The following is a 23272-nucleotide window of genomic DNA, read 5'->3' on the forward strand; positions in this document are numbered from 1 at the left end:
TTACGGTATCAGAAGTCTACAAAAGTGCCAGTTATCCTGTCTACTAGCAGGAGTATGTCAGAGCTACGTTTTGCTAGTGTTTTCCTTTAAAAATGACTTTCAAAAGCAAAAGGCTGCTTGCATGTTTGTGCATGGAAGTGGTAAACTGGTCCCTATACTGTTCAGTTGAGAGAGGAAGAAACAGACCTCAAATATCCACTTTCATACTCCTTGATCTTACGGCAGAATTCAGTGCAGATTAAGGAAAATAGCTTTTAGTATCCCTGGAAGCATGTCTGCTAAATAGATGGAGAGCTGGAGTCTCCTCAGCTACCTGCAGCTCTGTCTGCTGTAGCCTACAAAGATGGTCCTTCCGGGTCAGTCACCAATTCGTGTGTGCACACTAAGAGGACCAGTGTGATGCCATACTGGCTCAAAGGCCAAAGACCTTCAAATTTTGCTGTTAAATAGCAAGCCCCCTCAAAATCAGTTTTGTCAGCTTCTGGGGGTTTTTTTTCCCATGTAGGATGATCTTGATAGAGGCTGGATCTCACTGGTTGGTAGATTAAGATACTTTGAAGGATTGTACTGCATATGAAATATCCTTCTGAATAGTACATCTGCAAATGGTTAAAGTGGCTTAGGAATCGCAGGGATTTCTTACTTGATTTTTATTTAGTTAAGTTCTGTAGAAGGCCATCACAAGTAGCATACTGGATTACTTGGCAGGCTGAGACATCTGCTGGCACTTCCAAGGTAGGCTACAGCAGTGAGATTTCAATTGCAGCATGCTGAAATCTCTCCAAACATAATGGTATTTATTAGTAAATGCTTTTGTTTAGAGATGAAACTGTACGAAATCCAAGGTTGCACGCTTTGTCTTCAAAAAGCTTTAAGATCTGCGCTTCTGCAGAAGTTTTACAGCAAGACTGAGGGCTATTATTAGCTGCAGTACTCCCGCAGAGAAAAGGAGCTGACAGAGGAGTGAAACCAGATTCTGGACTTCAGTGCAACATATTATTAGGAGAACTCTGTGTGCACCTTGTCAGTGCCTGTTCTGTTGGAAATTGAATTTAGGTGTGTAATTGATATCCTTAAAAGCCTTCTAATGGTAATTCAATGCTTTAAACTATGTACTTGGTTTGCTTAGTATTTTGCATGAAGTGCATCATTTTATGCATATTAGACTTCATATTACACCTTTGTGCCTATTTGATTATTCAGGGATAGCTTGAGCTGACTCTTAATCATTCCTCCCATGTTACAATCATCTGAAAACTTAAACATCTTGCATGCTAATAGCTTTGTCTAAGTTGTTAATAAATTAGCACCCTCAGGGACCAAGCCATACGGACTTCCACAGAATGTATGCCTTGACTTTCTTCCCTTTCTTTTTTTACCCAGCTAGACAATTGCTGTTAGTTGCTGTAATTTACTCCCTGACTCTGTGGCCAGGGTCTGTCTTTTATGTCTCCTTCATCCAACCCCATAGCTTTTAGTTGACAGCCATGTGACACCCTACAGCTCAGTCTTCTGGTACTTTAGATGAATGATAAAATTCAAAACCCTTGTAATTCAGCCTCTCCCTCTTTATACTCCTACCGCTGTGGTTCCCTTGTGATTGCTCAAGAAGTGTTTTCAATATGTCCTCTCCAAATACAATAAGAATCTGGAGGATGGAATGAAATTTAAATTGCAACTCTGTCTTAAGATCCCTGAAAATAGCAGGAAAATTACTGTAGACTTTGTCCAAGCAAAGCAAAGTCTAGATTATTGAAAATGCATGAACTAGCTGATAGACAAAGAAGTTGGTGTAGCCTAGTGAAGGTGAGTCTTAGTGCTAGGGTAGTAGCTGTTAAGTACTGAGACTGAGGGAAATAACCATCCAGAAATGAAAGGAAGAAACCTGTTTGTGGGTTGATGGGTTTGTTTTGGTTTTTAACACATTCAAACCTAGAAATCCTGTGAGTGTGTTTTCAGAGAAGACTATGTGGTTTTTACTTCGGTAAAGGCCTGCTGCCTTGCAGGGAGGAATGTAGTATTTCAAGTCATTTAATAGCGCTCAGATGTAGGGACATGACCAGCACCTGTTAAAGGTCTGCTCAGATTCATCCAACACAGAAAACTGGGATTGTCAGGGTCCAAAACAGTTGCTGTGTAAATGTAGTGCTCCTCATCCCTTTGTAGTTATAGAGGTATGTTGATGATGGACAGAAACTGAGTGGTGCTGTTTCAGATTATATCGTCAAGGAAGGTGATATTGATACCAAATTAAATCGATTAATACCAAATTGTTCATGGTATCTTAAAGAAAGTATTCTAAGTGGTTGCAAGCTGAATGGTGGTTATTTACCTAGAAAACATGGCAAGAGTATAGCTATCAAAATATTTGGAGTGAAAAGCTTATTTTAATTGCATAGCGCTGTGTAGATGTTTGCTGGCTCCATTGCTTGGATCTGCTTTCCATTCATGTCATGAAGAGTTGTGAGATTCAAAGTTCTCAGACAGCAGTGGTATACTTTTACCAGTCTGATTGATACGGCTGGAAAATAAGGGCATATTTTTGGATGCTCAGAGTTGTATTTGGTCTGAAGTAGCTGTTCAGGCAGTGGCTGTGCAGTAACCAGAAGCAGATATCGATGTGTGTGTTCGTCAGCCCGCTGAACTCCTGATAGGGAGTGACGTAACTTGTGGCTAGGGAGTAATTACAGTGCTCTGCAGTAGGAGTTCAGAGAGTGGTTAGAGCAAAGGGCTTGTGGAGTTCTGTTTTCTTGCAGAGTAATTATGATCGTTAATACCCCTTTATCACAAAAATATGCAGAAATACAGAAGGGATTTTTAGCAAACTATAATGATTGCTTTCCAATGCGTACAGCAGAGGAGTGTTTCTTCCACCTATTGACTTCTGCAATATTGCCTTGTTTTTTTCTTCTAAATTACTGGATCTTGCAAAGTGTTTATTACAGTGTGTGACAATCTGAACTTGACAGATTGACAAGCTGAACTGAGGTATTTGTAAGTGATATACTTTCGAAATGTATGTCGGTTTATCAGTAAGTGAAGTGGCTTCACATTAGCATTGACATTACTAAAAATCCCACCAAATTTCAGTGATTTACATATACATTGATACATATATATAATGTACGTGTCTATATAGTAAATACTATAGTATTCAACTTCATTCTGTGCCGGTAGCTTTTCACCAAGGAAGACAAAATAAATCTCCACCATTTCTGCTCTAAAATAAATCAGTAATTTCTGCAATTAAAAAAAATAAATTGTACTGTCAACATATAACTATAAAATTGTGTATAACTTTATGTAAACTTAGTCTTTGGTCTTTCCAGGCTTCTTTATCTAGGATTTCCAAATGTGTCACACTGCCTTCATTTTGTCTTTCAGATGACGATGTGGACCTAGAAGCTCTGGTAAACGACATGAATTCCTCATTTGAAAGTTTATACTCTACGTGCAGTATGCAGTCGGAAACCACTCCGCTCCTCCACAATGGTCAACTCAGCCGCAGTCAGTTGCCGTCTCCAGGATCAGGTGCGCTGCAGCCCATGTCTCCAAGGCAGAAGGTGCAGCGGTCTCAGCCAGTGCGCATTATGGCAGTAAGGTAAGAACAAGGGATTTGCCTACTTTTTGTTAAAGTTGTCTTGATCTATCTTTGAAAGAACTAGGTTTTAAAATAGATCAACTTTGTTAGGAGCAGAGTAGTGTTAGACTGGACTTCTGCATAGGAAAAATTATATACCAGGTAGGTGAAAGACATAGATACTCAATATACTCTGTAAAATCAAAAAATGTCACCTTTTCATCCTTGTTTTTAATCAATGGTTTGATATATCTGTAGTAGCAGATGTGTAGAAATGTACGATTTGTACAGATCTGTTATACAAATTGTATGTTATTTTACTAATTGAAAAAATTATATCCATATTAGGAGTTATTTTCAAACTGCTCATAAGTGTTCTCTCAGGTATGGTGCCTACTGACAGCTTCTTGGTTTTATAAAATGTAAGATCATGCAGATAGAAGAAGGCACATTCAGGTAGTTTTGATATACAAAAAAAACCCCTTTATTTGTAGAGGTTTCCTAAGTGGTCCGAGATAAACAAGGAGCACATCATAGTTACTTAAGTGTTCTTCCTAGAGCACTTTCAGCTCTTTCACCTGAGGTGTGCAGTATGTGAGTCATAACAAAAAAAAGAGTTTGTTTCCATGTTGTCAGGATGGGGTCTTGAATTTAGGCTTCAAGTGGAATACTCTTGGTAGTGATGAGAGTGTCCGTAGGTGATGCTGAGATTCTTAAAATCTTCTTTTTTAGGCAGTAGGAGGAAAGGAGTGCCTATCAGCGTGAGTAGGTAAATGCCTGAATCACAAATTTGGAGTGTTCCTTTCCTTGTAGTTAACAGTGTCTTCTCCAAAAGAAATGAGAAGTCATAATAATAGAATAAAAATCACAGATGTGGAAAAGGTTGCTTCTAATTCTTTATGCTAATGTATTTCCTCTAGAAACGGTATTGTTAAGACAGTCAGTTTTTCTATATGGATGTGTAGTATGGAGTAACTGCAATACAACCAAGTCAGCTAATGTTGCAATCGTTTTTACAAGTTATTTCAGATTTACCTTTGAATAGGGCTGTAACTAGAAAATGCACTCTCTAGAACACTATAACTGTCAATGTTTTGTAAATATCTCAATCAAAGCATTTCATTTAAAATATTTGTGGCATTTCAAAACTCAGCAACTCTTTTTTGAGAACACTGCCTTTCTGAACTCTTGTACTTTCATATGCACACGACAGCGTGTGTTTACCGTTAAAAAAATAATAAACTTTTGTTCAGGGTTATCTCAACCTCCATTGAGCGGGGTCTGTGAAAGAATGGTTGAGTGTGATAATTCTCTTAAGAGCACAGTTTCATATGTATATCAGTTGTGAGGTAAATGATGCACTGCAGCAGTACAGGCAGAGCAGAGCGAAGCATAGTGAATTCCTATTTTAAGAAAACTACAGCTTTCAAATCTTGCAGTGCCTGTAGTTCCGCTTCTTGCAATAGAGGTTGGTCAGAAACTTGCAGTACAGAGCTGCTGATACAAGGCTAGTGGGTCGAAGAAGTACTACACTGTCCTTTACCCTGTGCTGTAGGGAAGTACACACATGGTAAGCACAAAAAAAATCAAACAGGTCAAGTAGCTGTTTGTATGACCCATACTTATGGTTGGAACCTGCTGTGTGTAGCAAAAAAAAACCCCAACCAAATCTGCAAGGCTCATTTATGGAGGAACATCAAGGCAACTAAATTGCAGCATAGTTACCTGCAGGGCAGATTTCCCAGTAGTTATTTTTCTCAGCCCCCATGTTCTGGTACAGACAGATAGTGAGCATTCTCAGGGTGGGATGCACTGTCACAGGCAAACCTGGTAGTTGTCTCCCAGGCAGCTCTGTTAAGAAAAGGCATGGAAAAAATGAGAGCAGGTTGAGTTTTTAATGATGTGCATTTCAAACCCAGCAGTCAGTGGGTTGTCTCTGGAAACTTCCACGGTTGCCACTAGATGGTGCGTTCTGCAAAGGCGTTGGCAGGCCAGCCTGCTGCAGAGTCACCTAGGTGACTTGAGTACATCTTCAGTGGTAATGCTCTGACACGGTAGGGAACCCTGAAGCTGTCTGTGTGGTCATGAGTACGTCTTGCATATTTTCAAGCTTTTCTGTGGCAACTTGTAGGCTTTAGTTTCCCTTTCGCTGATGTGGGCAGTGCAGATGTGTCATAAACAGGAGATTGAAGCTCTGTTGGTCCTGTGTGGAGTCATGTGGTGTATCTCAGGAGATGCAAACTCGTCTGAACTGTAACTGTGCAACTAACATAAGATGGGAGGGTGTAATTGCAGTTTATTGCTCAAGCTGAGTCTTTGCATTTCCACTAGGAAATGCCAGGTTGCCTGGAGATGGAATCTGGTATTGTAATGAGGTGACGATATTGGTTTCAGTCTCAGCTTAGAGATTTTACAGGGATACACCTTCGTTTGCAGATCCACATGGAATTTGGCTCTTAGTGAATGCCATTGTGCTCTCCTCTTTCACATAGGTTTGGAAGAGCTTAACTGACTTTATGGCACACAGAGCTTAAGCTTGTCAGCTAGTACTTACAGCAGCAAGTACAGACAGATATTTCTATTTATTTGCATAGTTACTTCAGTTACGCACCCAACTAATCAAGTTATAACCAACAAAACATAGATGCTAGATTGGTCATTTTTAACATGCAGTTAACTACTTTGAGCTTGCAGTTGCTCTAACTGTATAGTAGTTGCTTAGAGAAAGAGTGATTTTGGTTCTTTTTCCTTAGTATCATTATTGTAAATGGTGGGGCAGGAGATCCAGGTCTAGCGATGCCAGTTTACTCCTCTTAATGCTTAGTGCTTCTGTGTTTATAGGCGCCTTCAAGAAGAAGAACAGCAATTCAGAACATCATCTTTGCCGGCTATCCCAAATCCCTTCCCAGAACTTTGTAGCCCTGCAAGCTCTCCAGTGCTGGCCCCTGGATCTTTACCTCAGGGTCAACCCGCTAGTAAGCATGTGAGTATGGGACAAAGCTTTGGATCATCCATTCATTTTCAGACCAGGAGTGGATTATTTCATTTTGAAGGTAGAAAGAGAGTTTCAAGATAAGTAGAAATACTTGTAGACCTTGTCTGTGAGTAGGGCAGCACTGGCTGGGAGAGTGTCTGTAAACAGGCTTCAGTCCTTTTTTAAAAGGCTTGTAAGAATGAAGTGTAAAACTGAATCAAGTCTTGTTTCAGATGTGTACACATTGTGAATGAAGCGGTAATGCCTAATATCTTTCGGATTTTGTTAAGTAATGACTTACTAATTCAAAGTCAAGTTAATTAGCTTAGAGTTGGAGGAGGATTTGTGCATGTTATACTGCATATTCTAGGTGCCACAGAAATACTGAACAGCTGTTTAAGCACATGGTGCTGCTTCATTTTGCTGTTTTTCATGAAGCTGCTCAAAAACCAAAATAATGTTATTAGAGCATGTAACTAGGCACAGCTCTTTATAATGGGATTTAAACGGAGCACTGTTCCATGGAAAGCTGGTTGAGTGGCTCTCTGGGTTCTTGGCAGTGAAGACAGCACAGATCGAGCTCTCACGTGGTCCAGAGCGATAACCTCAGTGACACTGCAGTTTTTCTTCTGTCCTGTTCCACTCTCTGAGAAACAACCAACCACCTATTTTGTGTCAGTCCTTGCGCACATTTAAAGACCAAAGCTTGGCTCAAAAAACCTGTGTTTTGCAAACCGTGCTGACTTGCATGGGATGAAAAGATGGGTTGCTTTTACTGATTATTGGCTTAGAACAGTTCTGTGAGTACCCAAAAATAGGATGGTGTTCTGTATCAAGGCTCAATTAGTTTATAACTAACTCCTGCATCTGCTCTGACTGATAAAGGGGTTTGGGTGCACAGCTAAGCTATTCGCAGTAGACTGATATATGCCTTTGCATCCTCTGTATTGCTTTGCATTGCCATGAACAAGCTGTCTGTTTTCTTGAAAGACACAGTGCATCTTCATTGGTTTTGCTGTAATGTTTTATACGCACAAGACAGATAACCGAAGTATGCTGTAGAGGAAAATTAAGAGTCATCCTGTTGGGAATGCAGCAGGACCTCATCAGAGGTCTGGGTGCTGGCTAAAGCAGAGGCTGTTCTGCCAAGGCAGTGCTAATCTGACTCCAGGGAGACAAAACAAGGGGCAGTTCTGCCTCCTGGCGCTTGCCATCAGGGCAGCAGCATAAGCTACCTTTCTGAGACAAACTGAGGCGCTGATCTACCTGCGTTTACCTTTCCAAGTATTCTCCAGTTTCAGGAACTCTTTGCCTTTTAGCTTTATGCCTTAATAAAATTAACCAAGCCACCATAAAGATCACTCTGTAAAGCCTTAAAAGCTCTTGGGTGACCTGTGCATCAGTTTTTGATGGAATTTAGAAACTAGTGGTTAACAGCATATAAATACAAGTAAACAATCTTTTAGTGTATATAAGAAATAAGAAGGTGGCTATAAAGACAGAGCAAAAGTAGATTTTTTTCCCCTAAGTTTTACTTTTTAAATTAATCTACCTAATTTTAAAATAGAAAATTTGGCAAGCCTTTTGAAAGCCTACAATGAAATACATACTGTGTAGATATGCTTGCTGCTAAAATTTTTAATCAGAAACAATCCATTGTAGTGGTAAAGCATTTTAGGGTACAAGATGAGGAAGTAAAGCTTGTTGGACAGCAGTGGCTTCTTCTGTAGATGCACATGCATTGTTCATTTCAGTTTATTGACTAATTGGGGAAAGATGAGAAACCTCTGGGTCAGTGTGAGGGAAGGAAATGGAAGTGTTATTTTCCTCACATTTCTTGTGAGGATGCTGCTGATCACAGAATTGTAGAATGCGTTGGAAAGGACCCTAAGATCATCAGGTTCCAGCCCCCCTGCCATGGGCAGGGACTCCTCACATTAGACCATGTCAGCCAAGGCTTTGTCCAACCTGGCGTCGAACACTACCAAGGATGGAGCATTCTACCACTTTTTTTAACAACGGGTTTGTAACATTGCTTACACACTGCTCTGCATTTATTTCATGCTCTTTCCTGGCTCAGCAAAGAAAAGTAAAAGTATTAACACAATGCTGCAATAAACCTTAGTTTTTTTCAGTAGGTCGTTTTTTTTTTTTTGTTTTCTCATGATGATGAAGCATTTTCTTTATCTTCCTTCCAAAAAATGCACCGATTTGGAATATTTTTTTTAATATACTGTATTTTCTGAGATATGTTGGATAATGGTACTGATTTCACTACAGCAGAGAGCAGTATGCCACCTCTAGCTCTGCTGCCAGTCAGGCAGTGAATACTGCTTTTAAGGCTTGATGGCTGCAGGAATGCATCACAGCTGCTCCCCAGAAGACAGAGAACAGTGAGAAATAATGGGTCTTCTGTACTAGCACGAAACTAAAAACACATGTAGGCAAATGGGATAGTTATTTAATGGCAGCATCAATATATCTATCTGGAAGGTAAAGCTGGAATGTTAGGCTGATTGAAGTCATTGCAGATTTTTCTTGTTTGATTCTGGATAATATGCCCTGTTACGGAAGAAAACCTAAATTAAAATTTTTTTGTAGATACTACATTTATTATTATTTTTTTTTAGCCCACAGGCAGGTTGAATAACTGACACATAATTTAGCAGTAAAAGAGTTAGAAGAGAAATAACTGAACTTTTAGGTTATGTTTCAAAGGCTGTCATGCACTGAGCAACCTCTACAGTGCCATGGTCTGGGCCGATACGATTGTGTGACCAAACACATCTGGTGGCAGAGGTTAAGAAATGACTTGAACATGCTCCTTTGGAGTTCAGTGCTGATTTTCTTTGTTAAGAGTTCTGCAGGTGGAAACAGCCCACTTCGGGTTTAGCTCTGCAGTGAGAATGTTAGATGTTGACCTGTTAATAGTGAATGGCACATGGTTCTGTAAATTGGAACTGCTGAAGCTTTAATAATGTAGTCAACCAGCTGGTGAGTACATTGGACAAAAGTACCAAATAGCTGTGCTGTTGAATCAGTAGCTACTTCAGCTACTGGTGGGATGAGACACCACCGATGTCGAGTTTGGAGAAAGCATGACCCTTCAAGCAGTAGCTGCCAAAAACCCCTAAAGTTCTTTAGTTGAGAGCAGTGTTGTCCGTAAGCTTCATCAGGAGGATGATGGGAGAGGAGCTACCTGATCAGTGCGTGCTTGTGTTTCCTCCTTCATCATGTGCCTCTCTGGCCTCTAAGTACCACCGTCTGCCTCTTGTTATGGAACCTGATCATGAGAAACTTCAGCAGACGTTTGTAAGCAGCATGTGAGTACTCCACTTTTGATGCTGGGAAGGGCAGGTTAAAGGTACAAGCAGGAAGGACATTTTTTGGGTGATACCATAGCACATTGCAAGACCATGTGATATTTTTTTTTCTCCTCTCTCATTACCCCATGGCTTTGCTCGTAAAACACATGCATACATAGAAACAGGAGATCACCCTGTGTCTGAGGGGTACAGTGATTGTGGGCTGGGAGAAGGGACAGCTGAAAGTTTTTAAAACATCATTTACTTAAGAGGATAAATATGTTTGTCTAAGAAAAATGGAAACCAGAAAATTACACCAAACCAAGAGCAAACATTTGTCCAAAAGATTGCTAAAAACATCAGACAGCTAGGTTACCACTAATTGAAGTCCATCTTTGTGTTGCTGGTATAAACTAAGAACTGGTTGGTAACTTAGGTTATAATTTCTGGTTGTGTACAAATATTTTGGAAAAAGCATGCAATAATTACATGTAGGTCACTGCAGTGCCACAGGATATTAGGCTAAAGTATCTTGTGCGAGTCAATGAAGCTTTCAACTGTAAAAATAGGGCAAATTTCTCACATCCCCCCTCTATACAGCCCAGGCAAACTTCCAAATAGCAGTTTGATGGACCAAAATTATTTACTCTTTTCTAGCAAATTAAATTCACAAACGGGTATGAATTCATGCCATTCTTTTTTCCAGATTTAGTTACCCTTCAAGGGAACTCTTGTAAACAGACTTCTTAGTTTTAATTGTTTTAATTACATGTTATGATGCACTTTTTGGTTGTTGTTTTTTTTTTCTTCCCGTAAAACTTTTATGCTGGCTCTTCTGGAGACAAGGATGTTGATTTCCAAAAGAAAAGCTGTGTGAAAATACAAACTTTTGTTCAATGAAAACTTGATGTACTAAGTTGGATTTTGCATGTGCGGCAGCAAAGTTTGTTCTTAATGCTGCAACTGAATAACCTTTAGCAACAAAACATTCTGAAAATGAAAAATACCACCAGATTGTGCCACCAGGACTTTGCTTTCTCTGAACAAGCTAAATGCTGTAGCTGAGTTAATCTGGACAATTCTTTAGGTCAAGGACCAGGCAGTCCCTCTGGCCCAACTTTAAAATACTGGGTTTCATGGGTATTTCCCATGGTATATGATGTTTCTCTCAAATCTTTCTTTAAAGCAAGACACTTAACCTAAATAAATAAATCATACGTAGGTTGCTCTGAGGCTTGTTTAACTCTGATGCCTTTTTTCTAAGAAAGTTGTGATTTTGTCTGAAAAAAATGGGAGAGATGAAGCAGCCATTGCAGGGCTGTGATCTCACTGTATGAAGACAGGCCTTGCACTTCCCTGGGTGTCCCTTTCTTGTTTGGAGAAGTAACAGTTTCTCAAACTAAATGAACTGAATTTGATGAACGGTGTAGGAAAGAGGTTGCATTACTTGTCATCTTGTCCTCTGTGTCATGTAGGCATGTTGTCCTGTTATCCCTGAAGAAATCAGCAGGGGTGAGCTCACAAGTTTCATTTGCCTGTGGTTGAAGAAGAGAGTAACAAATACCTGAAGGCTAATGAGTGTGCTGGACTAAGCTAAAGACAGTGCTCAGCACTCTTCGTGCTGGGCAGTTATGGGGCTGCAGGCTTTTCAACTGGAGCCCCTCATATGGTCTGCTAGCACAGAGTCAAAGCTGCTGTTTCTCCTTCCTCACACCTGTTACAGTGAGCAGCTTGGCGGTAGAAAGCAATGAGTCTGTTCGTTCTTGCTTTTGGAAAGTACCAGAATAGTAATTACAGTCCCACCATGAATTACTGGAAATATTAAGGGCATCTCACACTCAAACCCAGAAGTATGCTATTTGTTGAGAGTTTTTGTTTTTAATGACACAAACCTGGCCCCGCTCCCAGGAGCATTTTGGCTCCCCACCCATAAGTGACGCTCCGGCAGTGGGAGTGTGCTGGGAGGAGGGCTGCGTGGTCAGGACCAGCGGCAGTGTGCCAGGGGACGCATTGCCCAGCCAAGGGTGGTCTGGCACGCACTCTGTAGGATGGTACCAGCCTGACCCAAACATGCCCTGCTGCACACGTGCTGGTGGACCTGCCGGGTGTTCAGCCACACATTAATGCTTGCAGTTGTTGTAAAGAACTGTTTTACAGTAGTAATGCCATTGCAATTAACCTTTAGGATGCCTTGTGTAAATACTGAGCAGTCTGTAGTATATGCTGCTGCAGTAGCAGCACATTTGTGTGTTCACACTGGATTTTTGTGTGTGCATCTGTGTTGCCTTGTACATTTTTGTTGTGCAACATTACTTGTGTTATAATTAATTAATGGCATGGTGAGAATATAATTTAGCTGTTCTGTGCTTTGCTCAGGAATTGACAGAGTTGAGAAACTAGCAGGCTGAGAACGCAGGGGAAAACAGGAAGACATAACATGAGAGAAAGTCTAGTTCTGTCTATGGTGAAGCAGGCAGGAGTGGGTTTGGGTGTAAGCATCAGTGCAGTAGGGAATTAAAAAAAAAGCCCAGAACTGTATTGAGTGATTGCAATTATACCATAAGTGAATTATTGAGATGAATCAGAGGTGTCATAGTTTTATACTGGTAGCCTTTAAGGAGTTGCTTAGCATGGTGGGAATGGCTATGCTGAGTCTCAGCTCTCCTTGCTGTCTGTGCTGTCTGAACTGGAGGTGTGTATTCAGGTCAACTTTAGGCCTCTGCTACCCAGCAGGACAGATGCAAGAAAGCACCAGCTCATAGGTAGAGACCCTGCTGCGTATCCTACGTGACCTTGCGGCACCACATTGTTGCCAGCAATGAGCAGGCAAATTGACAGCGAAGTCCTTTGGGGAGACAGCTGAGGCAGCCCTTACCGAGCTGTGCCAACACCTATAGCTGAGCTGAAGATGATGCCCCAGTGGATGCTGTGGACATGCATAGTGCAGGACTGGGAAGATGCCTGATTTTTTGCTTGCTTGCTGGCATCTTCTTCTAGGGACAGAAGGCAAAGCCAGTCTTTAGTTTGTTCATTTCCAGACCATCAGCACAGTGGTTGTTTAAGTATCAGGAGTAATGCTGTTTACTCACAGCTAGAAAAAGGCTACTTTGGACTTGCTGTAATTACCTGGGCAGTGAACCGTGCCCACATTTAAAGTGGAAATCTGTTTGAAATATCCATCTTCACTTAGGGGGTGTTTGTGTGTGGATGCACAGGGGAAGAATGAACTTGCAAGTTCATTGGAGTGGTAACAGGATGTTTATGCATTGCTCCAGAGCTTGCAGATACGATTTTGTTCCATTTCCTAAACAGAGGGGGCGTTAGTTGGAATTTAATAATGCTTTTGCATTAGAAGAATACTGCTGAGTTAATTAAATCATTATGGGATGAGTTTCAATTCTCTGTGCTCTTGATTTATAGTCTTCTTATTGCTATCAAATTCTTACTGTATTATTCTTTCTCCTACTAGGAGTGCAGAATTACTGTACTAAAAAGTGATTTTGTTTAATTAATGTAAGTACCTTTAATCTTTGCTTCAGCCTGGCTGTAATCTGAACATCATTTACAAAACGTATATAAAAGAGAGCTTAATCTGGACTTGTTAAAAGGCAAGCCATCACTGATTCATAAAAGCTACATGTCATGTTTCTGTGTTGGCATTAGGATGGCTTATTCTCTCCAGTGGCAGACCCTGCTGCTGCCAAGGTTAATGGAGCTGGGTTTCTCCTGCTGCATTTCAGGAAGCAACAGAGTTGAAAATACCTTCATTATGCCACATGCCATAAGTGGTTGGTTTTCTTTGGTTGCTGAGGAATGGCAGTTGGAAGCAAATGGATTGACTATCAACTGAGGGTTTAGATGGGAGATCCCATTGAACACTGGATGTTTTGGGGGAACTTGAATAAACCAGCTTTATCTCAGCAGACTTATTACTAGTGAAATTTTATTATCAGCAAAGCAAAAACTATTCTGCAGGGGTTTAGAAATAAGTGAAAATGGGAGAGACCTTTACAAGCTGCTTTTGTTCCTCACCAAACAGGGGCCACTTCAAAGCACCTAGATCTTTTCCAGCCACCCCTTTTATCTGCCTATCTGATTCCTTGTCTGGCCAGAGTAACGAATTGTCCTGCTTTTGGGATACTTAGATATGGACTATGAAGGACACCACTTTACCATGCACACACCCAATGTCAGTGATGTGCACTGCCCATGTGGACATCTGGGAACATCATCCCCACCTATGTCTCGTGCTTGCCAAGCTGTCGATGTCATTGCAGGAGGCATCACGCTCACTGAAGTGTGCTCAGCAGCCAGAGAGGGCCTTAGCATCAAGCTCAGGAGAGGGCTTTGAGTGCCGGGAGCAATGTCTGCACCCTGCAACCACAGGGGAACGTTTGCTGCCTCACCATGTGGTGACCTTGCACGTGTTTCTTCTCTCACCTTTTAGGTTCACCTTTTAAAATCACATTTCCCTACTATCCTTACCAGAATAGGTAACAAGAATTGGAACAAGCCATCCCTAAGGAAAAAATGTTACTTTAAAAAAACTGTAAAAAACATTATGGAAAAGAGTATTCTAAGCTAAACAGCAGTGTCCTGATAGTAAAACACCAAGATTTAATTTTACGGACAATTTACCCTCGGGCTTCTGTGAGTCATTTTTGAGCTTGTCCTTGCCTGCAGACTGTTAAGAGCAGGTAATTACTCTGAAGTAACTTGTTTGTCATACTGTTGCTGGTCACACTTTATTTTCCCTATTGCTTACTAAAATCCACTGGAAGCAAGCCAACCACAGTATTTCCAGACCTTATAAATGGCTTTACAGATGTTGGCAGCGATTTTGTTCCCCAAGTATTCAGTTATGTAGAACAAGGTGTAGACAAGATCTTAGATTAAGTATCATTATCAAGTATGCAGTTTTAGCATTGAAAAATACCTGCTGTATTTGCTGTCCAAAACTCCAGAATAGTGTTATGTTTAAGTGATTGAAGCATATGTGTGTATTATATTAATATATATATATATATAAAAGATTGAAAGATTGCTTGCAGTAGTGTTGCACACACTGCAGTGGATTTATGGAGCAGCTTGAAAAGAAATAGGCATTGAATGGATGAAGATCATCTGATCAGCAGTGCAGTCTAGTTGAAGGCCTGTTGGCAAGTTACATCTGAATATAAGGAAAAACTTCTTTACTTGGAGGTGGCAGAGCACTGGAGCAGGCTGTGGTGTGGTCTTCTATGGAGATACTCAAAACCCATCTGAATGTAATCCGTGCAGCCTGCTCTAGGTGAGCCTGCAGTAGGTTTGGATTAGGTAATCTCCAGAGGTCCCTTCCAACCCCAACCATTCTATGATTCTGTAATACATATCCATCATGATTTGCATCCTTCTCTATTGGGGTGTTCTGGTTGCTTCGGAGGAATAGGGTTGGTTTTGTGGGTGTTTTTTTTTTTTTTTTAACTGAACAGATGAAAAAGGTAATCTAAATCCCAAATCTGTTATTGTTTCAGAGAGAGGCTGTAATTTCAAGAGGAGCAGAGTTCTCATTAGCTGGGGGTACAGGAGAGCATCACATACAGCTCCAGGGACAGGGATTGCATATTTCTAATCATTTGTACAGTGTGACACATTTTTTCTTATTAATATCCTAGAAAATATTAAGGGAAAATCAGGAGGCAGACAACTATATTTGTGCAAATGTGCCTTCAGTATAATTTCCCTTTGCTCTCAGTGAACATTTAGTTCTGCGTTACACATGCAAGTTACAAATGAGCATTTGCTTACAGGCTAATTAGGCATAACTTAGAGCAGTACTTAATTGCAACACTTCAAGCAATACTGAGGAGCTTCAAGCCAATCTGGCTAACAAGAAATTAACTTTGTGTTCTGCTCGGGGTTGTGCTAGCTGCTGTTTCTGTAAGGTTTCAATGTGAATTGCCTTCTCTTATGTGCATGGAGTAGTGCTTGGGCAATATCCAGAAGTCACTTTTTGTCTAGAAGAAGCCTTTAGGATTTAAACTATAGCAGGATATTCTGAAACAAGTGAGACAGGGCAAGGGCATGGTGAAGTCTTTCAGTTGGTAGGGAAATTGCCTGTGCAGCTGATACTTGCTTTGAGTGTCTCTAGCACTTAATCCATCCAACAGATGTCCAGAGGGGTCTCAGTTGAAAGACTCCGATGTCCATGTAAAACCGCTAAAGTGAAAAAGCTGAATGAACTTTATAGAAAGGTTTCTATGTGTTACTTTTATCCCTTAAATAAAGGAATAATTTAGGAGTTCTGAAGATGGTGGAATAAATTCTACAGCACTGTAAATACACTCACATCAGTTTCTCCTCTTTGCCTCTTTCTCAAGCCTTCTCTAAGATGCAGCTGAAAAAAAGCTGTGGTGGTGAACTGATTCTTATCTAGCAAAATGGTTGAGGATGATGTGCATACAAAGGGCTTGTTTTTCCCCTAAGCCAGAGTCTTGGAAAGGCTAATTGCCCTACATTCAAATAGCAGCCATTAAGGAAGGGGAGACCCTAATAAAATCCCAGCAAAAAATAATACTAAGTAAGTGTTTATAGTGCCAGACATGTTTCACAGTGACTGCATTCCTTTAGGAGTTTGCAGTAACCACTGCTTTCTACATAATTGAGTTTCTCTCTATTACAGTTACGTCTTTTCTGAATATATAAAACTGCAAAGTATCTGGAGGTTCAACTTAGGGGCGATGAGGACGAGGACTGCTGGAGTTTAGAGGAATTAGTCCCTTTTCTTAGTGGACTACTTTGTTACTGTATTTTGAAAACTGTAAATATAGGGAAGTAAAAGCTGACTTTTTTTTTTTTCTCTCAAACTATGTGACAATATTTAAATAGAATTTCAAGCCAGTAAGATCTCACTGAGATCAAGAAATATATTAGAAATATTTGAAGAGAAGGTATCTAAAATTTGAGTTTATTTATGAGCTCAGGTGGCTTGGCTTAGTCTTGCGTGTCAGTGCAGAGCTCTGACCCTGATATAAAAGGACTTCTATTATTTGTGTACAAACCCACTTCTGTTGGTGCTAAGGTCAGTTTTCTTGCAATGACTTAGCAAATCTTTTGAAAGGCTAAAGCGTATTTCTTTATGCTGAGTGAGGCTTCTTTTTCACTACAACCATGATTAAGTATTTGGGAAGGACATATTTGCTTTTGCATAACATGGTTGCAAGTTAAGTTTGTATGCTGCAGATGAGCTACCAATATCTGGAAATAAGTACCTGTATTGACCTCATTAATACAAGACAAACTTGGAAAGTCTTTATGTATTAACAGACAAGCAGTAGGAATGACCATACTGTTTATATTATTTGCTATGCAGTGGCTTTTTTTGCTGCTGCTCAGAGGTGGCATATAGACTAATGAACAGCATAGCTGTTTCTCCCAGCTGTAAGGAGCCCTTTCCTGAATCTCATCTTGCAAAAAGTGAAGCTGAAAATCTTCAACTTTGGAGGAGGATACTGGGTCTGTTATCTTTTTGCTGAAGATAATCTTTACCTTTTTGTGTCTGACTTTCTGTCGTGAATGTTTGTATCAGCGGAGGTTTGGACTCATTGTCAAAGTTGCACATAAACTCTAGCAGTGAGTTGGGTTTAATTTGGCACCTGCTACCAGATTAATTTGAGGTAGACATGGTAGTGCTATCTTGGGAAGTAATTGCATTCCATGTTTTGTTTAATTATCCTTATGTTTAACCATGGGACCTCTGCATGTGCCCTGCTCCTCCCCACCCAGAGCTACGTTGCTCTGTGCAAGGGCAAAAATTTATGTACGGAATTGTATGTTTGCCTTTAAGTTTATTCCACAGTAAAACTGAAATGAAACTTCCCAAAAAATGCCACTGCTGAGCAAATCTTAGCTTTTTTTTTTTTTTTCTGTTTTACATTCCCTGGTCTCTTTATCATTTATGTCATATTAGGCAAGTACTTGTCGTGGTTCTTCACAGTGTCAAGAAATATGATCACCTTTAAACAACCTTTGGGTGGGAATTATTTCTGTGAACTATGGCTGTATAAAAATTAAACCTCTCATTTGGGTTATGTGTCTGGGTATCTCCAGTCAGTGATGAGATAGAGGAGTACTTTTTTAGTACATTCAAGCTGTCTTAGGGTAGCAAAACTATAGAAAATGATGATTTGTACTAACGTGCCTCTTTTTATTGACCACAGTGGGAACCTGAGCCGTTAGTGAAGATAAGATAAGCTTTGACCGAGGTGGCTAGTGACAGCTGAAATGGCTATCACCATTTGTAGTGGTAGTTTGGGTGGAAGGCCAACCAAACTTTAAACTGGGTAGTGATCTGTGATGGAGGAGATCCTTGCCTTCCCCTAAGCTGTCCTATTAGGACCAAATCTGGCCATGTTTCTAAGTGGGTAATTTTTATTGACTGTTTTTCTGAACGGCCAACCTCCTCATCAGTTATTCCTGGAAGAAACAGTAGAGTTTGTTTATCTGGAGAGATGCTGGCAGCTGCAGGGCTGATTTTTTTCCATCATCTGTTAAAGGCCTGTGAAAAATTAACAGTTTCTAACCACATTCTTCTTGTGTAAGTTAAAGTCAGTGCTCTTCCGCACATCTTGATAGTGCTTTAACTTAAGTGTTCAGACATCAGAGGTAACCATTGTCAGTAGATGAGCAGATATATAAGATTTAGAGAAGGAATACAGTCTTTCATACTTTTAGCCATAGGTACTTGATACACAATAGTAATGCCAATTCTTGTGGGAAAAAAATACTGGTTTTGGAGGAAGAAACAGATATCTGAGGGTGATGGTGGGAGTATCTCCTCTTCCAAGAGCCAGTAAGCCCACAGGGGAGAGTAACAGGAGGAGTTTCTAAGGTGGAGGGTTGTGGAACTGGACCGCTATTCCAGAAGATAAATGACCTCTGATTTGTCTGCTGATTTTATGTGAGGAAAAGCTACCCTCAGCTCTTATTTTGAGTAGCAAACCAAATGCAACAAACATAAGTTGGTTTGTGAAGAAGGAAGGAGGTATAATTTTCCCAAATTAATTATCTTTGCAATGGAAAATCCAAGTCATTGGGATTTCTTTCTGATGGTTTAGCTAAAAAAGCTAAATTTGTCATTTCAAGGTGGTTTCCTTGTTGAACCCCAGAATGAAATTCCCTGGTAATTTATCTAATCCAGTCTGTACACATTGAAAATAATGGTCTTTACAGATAAGGTTAAGCCACCAGGCACTGTCTGTGGAAGGAGGAGGAGGTGTTAGGTGGCACCTAGAATAGGGATGTACCTTTTCGCTTTCTCTTTAAACCCAGTTTTCATGATGTAGCTTGAGCAAGTTCATGCACTAGCTATTTTGTTACACTTTAAAAACTGAAGTTGGTAGAGTGTATAGGTTGGCACAGCCTTGGTTGATGTGAGCCAAGCAAACTTGGGTTGTTTTCTGTACAGCTGGGTGTACTGAAAGAAGAACCTGCAGAACTCTGGCAACAAATCCACAAAACCACTTATTTCTCACAAGTTATGCTTTGGTTCTGATCAGTGTCTGTTATGTTGAAGGGTGTATGAGCAACAGTTGAACTGAAAATAGTTTCAGTACAGAGTATTTTTTGTTAATACTCTGCAGCTAGCCAAAAAATTTTTACTTTTGCCATGTGTAATCTTGTGCAACAAGATGGGGGAGTTGTGGAAGAAGCAAGTGTTGTGACACCTTTCTACACTGTACAAAAGGCAAGATAGATTTTTCTCCAATAGGAACCGTATGGTGGTTATGCTAAACCACCATCCAAAGACGCAACCTTCTGAAGCTGGAAAAGGCAATAAAGTTTTTCCCATGTGTAGCATTGTCTCTATGTGAATGAATAAAGAGTGATAGCAAATGACATTTGCGGAGTTCAGGAGATTTTGTTGGACACAGAGTTAGAAATGAAGCAATAATTACTAAGTACATGTAATTATTACTTATTAGCTATTATTATTGGAGATTGTAATCATTAATGCAGTATTTTTTAATGGGCGCTTTTCGAAATAAAGTAGTTATGATGTGTACAGCTATTTGTTTAACCTTAGAAATTCTACATGGGGATTGAACGGAAGAACAGAAGTAGGTGTTGTAATTTGAAATCTATAGAATTAAATTTGAATGTGTGTTACTAGTTTACATATATGCAAGATTGCAGTGAGCATATCGTCTAAAAGACGCATATCTTAGTATTCAGATTCATATCAAAACCAAGCTAGTGTTTGGGGGGGGCAGGAGAGGAAGGAAAACCACTGTTTACGTTCATATATATTTATTTATGAAGTTTTGTCTGGAAGGGACTATTAAATTATTATGCTGCCCAGGATCCTAAACTGAGATGTTTACATATCTTTTGGTACATGTTGGTCTAAGTTGTACTTCTGCCCTTTAGGCCTAGCCTTCTTAATGTTGTTCTTACATAGCTGGCTCTGTTGAGTGCACAGTGTTTTTTGTTAAATGTTTCATTTTGGATGGGAACAGAATTAAGTCACTCATGGGAATAGAAACTTCAGAATGTGAAAGATATCCAAAGGTTGATCTACCTTCTGCCAGTCAATCTGGAAAAAAAAATGATCTTGTGAAAAGGCAAAATAAACCTGACATCAGTGCTTTTACATTCTCTTTCAGTTTCTCTGTGGTTTGGTTTAAGAAAGTTTCAATGACCTAGATTCTTTTTTCGGCATAATTCTTAAGGAAGATCCATGATGTAAATACAGAGCCATCAAAATCCTTTGCAAAATTTGTGCCAGGATGGAAGAGAAAGTTGCTGGCCTTTCTGCATGGTGCATTTCTTCAACTTATTGCCAGTAATTTAGGGAGAGGGGGGAAGGGAAGAGGGGAGCATACTGGAAGGTAGTGACTGTTAACGTCTTATCTGTAATGCATAAAAATACAGAGTTGACTCCCTTGTTAGTTGCCTTTCTGAGTCTTCAAAATGGTCGATTTCTTCACGGTCAGCTACAGTAGCAAGGCTACTGTTAAAAGATTTCCCACTTAATTCCATGCTGGATTGGTTTCTAGGGGTGTCTGTTGTCTTACAGAAAAGATTCGCTCAATATTTGGTCTTTTCTATGGAGCTGTTTTTCCTATCCGTATGCTTGTGCTAAACAAAGAAACTAGGCATGTGAGCTATTTGAATATAAATGTCTTTCTAATACAGCTAATTATTTTAAATGTTTAATGGGAGCTTCATGAAAAGTGTTGCATAAACTTTTCAATTAGAGAGAAGGCTCGTTGATTGCATTTGCGCAATGCTTAATTGGGTGGACAACCCAGAATAAATACATTTGGAAATTATCTCAGATTACCTACTTTTCGGGGGATGCCTATAGGGAGGAGAAAGCTTTGCTTCCAATCAATTTCAAAGATAAGAGCTTAATTGGAAGCTGACTATGCCTTGACAGCTTCAGAGCAGCAGTGACTTCCATGTAAAATAATCTGAAGCAGATGCTGAATGAAGAAGTAGCATTTTCTTTCATGCAAGCTTTGGCATCAAATCTCTAGCATTATGTTATCTAGTTCGGTATCAGGAAGCATTTTTATTATTGTGACACTGGTTTCAGCACACTACCTTATATTTAGACTTGCACAGTTAAGTTCATCAGCCTTTGACAAATAGATTTCAAGTATTTCTGAAACATTTACCTTAAAGGGAGCTTTGAACCACTGTGGCATGGCTTGGGAGAATGCTGATGAAAGATCCTAGGAAAGGACCCAATTAGTGTTACTAAGCTGTGATCAAACTTCACTAGATTTTATTTTTTTCTTAATGCTTTTAGTTAGTATCATGGTATTTATGTAACCCTGCACTATTTGTGTAAGATATTACAGACTAGGGAAACGGGCTACCAGAAACCTCATGAAGTTCAACAACAGTGAGTGCAAAGTCCTGCACCTGGGGAGGGATTACTACCCCAGGCATCACTACAGGCTGGGGGACACCCAACTGGGTAGAAGCTAGGCAGAGAAAGCCCTGGGAGTCCTGGTGGACACCAAGTTGAATGTGAACCATCATTGTTCCCTTGCTGCAACAAAGCCTGCTGATCTCCTGGGCCGGCTAGGCAAACCTTTGCCAGCAGGTTGAGGGAGGTGGTACTTCCCCTTTATTCAGCACTGGTGAGGCCACAGCTGGAGTGCTGGGTCCAGTTCTGGGCTCCCCAGTACAGGAGAGCCATGGAGATACTGCAGAGAGTCCAGCAAAGGGCCACAGAGATGATTAAGAGACTGGAGCATCTGTTCTATGAAGAAAGGCTGAGAGAGCTGGGACTGCTCGGCCTGGAGAAGAGAAGGCTTGGGGGCATCTTAGGAATGTATAGAAGTACCTGAAATGAGGGTGCAACGAGTTCATAGCCAGGCTTTTTTTCAGTGGGGCCCAGTGACAGCAGTAGGCATAAACTGAAACTCAGGATTTCAAAATATGTCATCTCTGTGTTATGTCCTAATATTAAGTTCGGAATTACGAGGATCAAGTTCACTGTTACAGTTTACTGTTAATTCAATTCTAACTACTGAATTCCTAAGAAGAGTAATCTTTTTACTTTCCTAGTGTGTGCCAACATTATCAACATAATCCACTTGAATATCTTGTAAGAATTTTTGGATAATTTGCTTTCTGGGGGGATTTCTATGTTGAATGTTTGAATCTTGTTTGACCATCCGTACTGAAATGAAGCAATGGCAATCAAAGTATGCCTAAATATCTGTTCTACTTCATACATCAGCAAAAATAGAGAGGAGCCAGTTGTCTGATTTATAAATGCTGAAAACCTGGACCAGAGCACTTAGAAAATGATCTGTTCTCATGGGAAATCCTTAGCCTTGGAGGCACTAAAAATGAAATCACTCAAATGCTTATTCAATTAATCATAAGGGATAGTACAGCTTTAGAATGAAAGATTACCAGCTGGCAGAAAAAGATGACGGAAAACATTTAAGGGCTGTGAAGAGAGATTTATGATTCAGTGAAGCTTTGCACTGAAATCTGTTAGATAAGTGGCAGTGGAATACTGATAATGATGTACCCTCAGAGGTGAAAGCCTGGTCTAGGAGTATGATATGAATCACCATGGGGGGTAGGGGGATGTATTGATGTCAAGGTAAGAGGAGCTGCTTTCACACAGGTAGCTGTGCTGGTCAGCAGCACAAAGCAGCGCTTACATCTTCATGGTGTGACCTGCAGTGAGAGATGCAGAGAGCTGACAATGTGTTAGTCTTCAGGGATGGGCTAAGGAGAGGAGTTGCAAGAAAAGAAGGATGGAGCAGTGTGTGGTAACTTCAAATCAGGCTGCTGAAAACAGCGTGGAGAATATGAGAGGAGAGGCTTTTACTGTTCAGAGGCAGCTACGTGGCCACAGGTCCTTTAAAGCAAGTGTGCATTGCTGAACATCTTACCCCTTGC

At 40.3% G+C, this 23272-nt stretch overlaps 1 protein-coding gene across 6 annotated transcripts in view; it reads left to right on the forward strand.

Moving 5' to 3' along the window:
• Positions 1-23272, forward strand: part of GRB10 (growth factor receptor bound protein 10) — a 146271-nt gene that overhangs the window by 86598 nt on the left and 36401 nt on the right. For all 6 annotated transcript variants that reach the window (XR_009727877.1, XM_061369604.1, XM_061369603.1 and 3 more), the window contains 2 exons: positions 3385-3601; positions 6422-6563. Coding sequence is in view for 5 of the 6 variants with exons in the window: in XM_061369604.1 (XP_061225588.1) it covers positions 3385-3601; positions 6422-6563 (359 nt within the window). In the remaining variant the exon portion in view is untranslated. The remainder of the gene's footprint in view (positions 1-3384; positions 3602-6421; positions 6564-23272) is intronic.

This window comes from Neopsephotus bourkii, unplaced genomic scaffold (assembly GCF_033783945.1).
Source record: "Neopsephotus bourkii isolate Nb327-2 ecotype Australia unplaced genomic scaffold, CSIRO-AGI_Nbou_v1 NB_1508, whole genome shotgun sequence".
NCBI lineage: Eukaryota > Metazoa > Chordata > Aves > Psittaciformes > Psittacidae > Neopsephotus > Neopsephotus bourkii.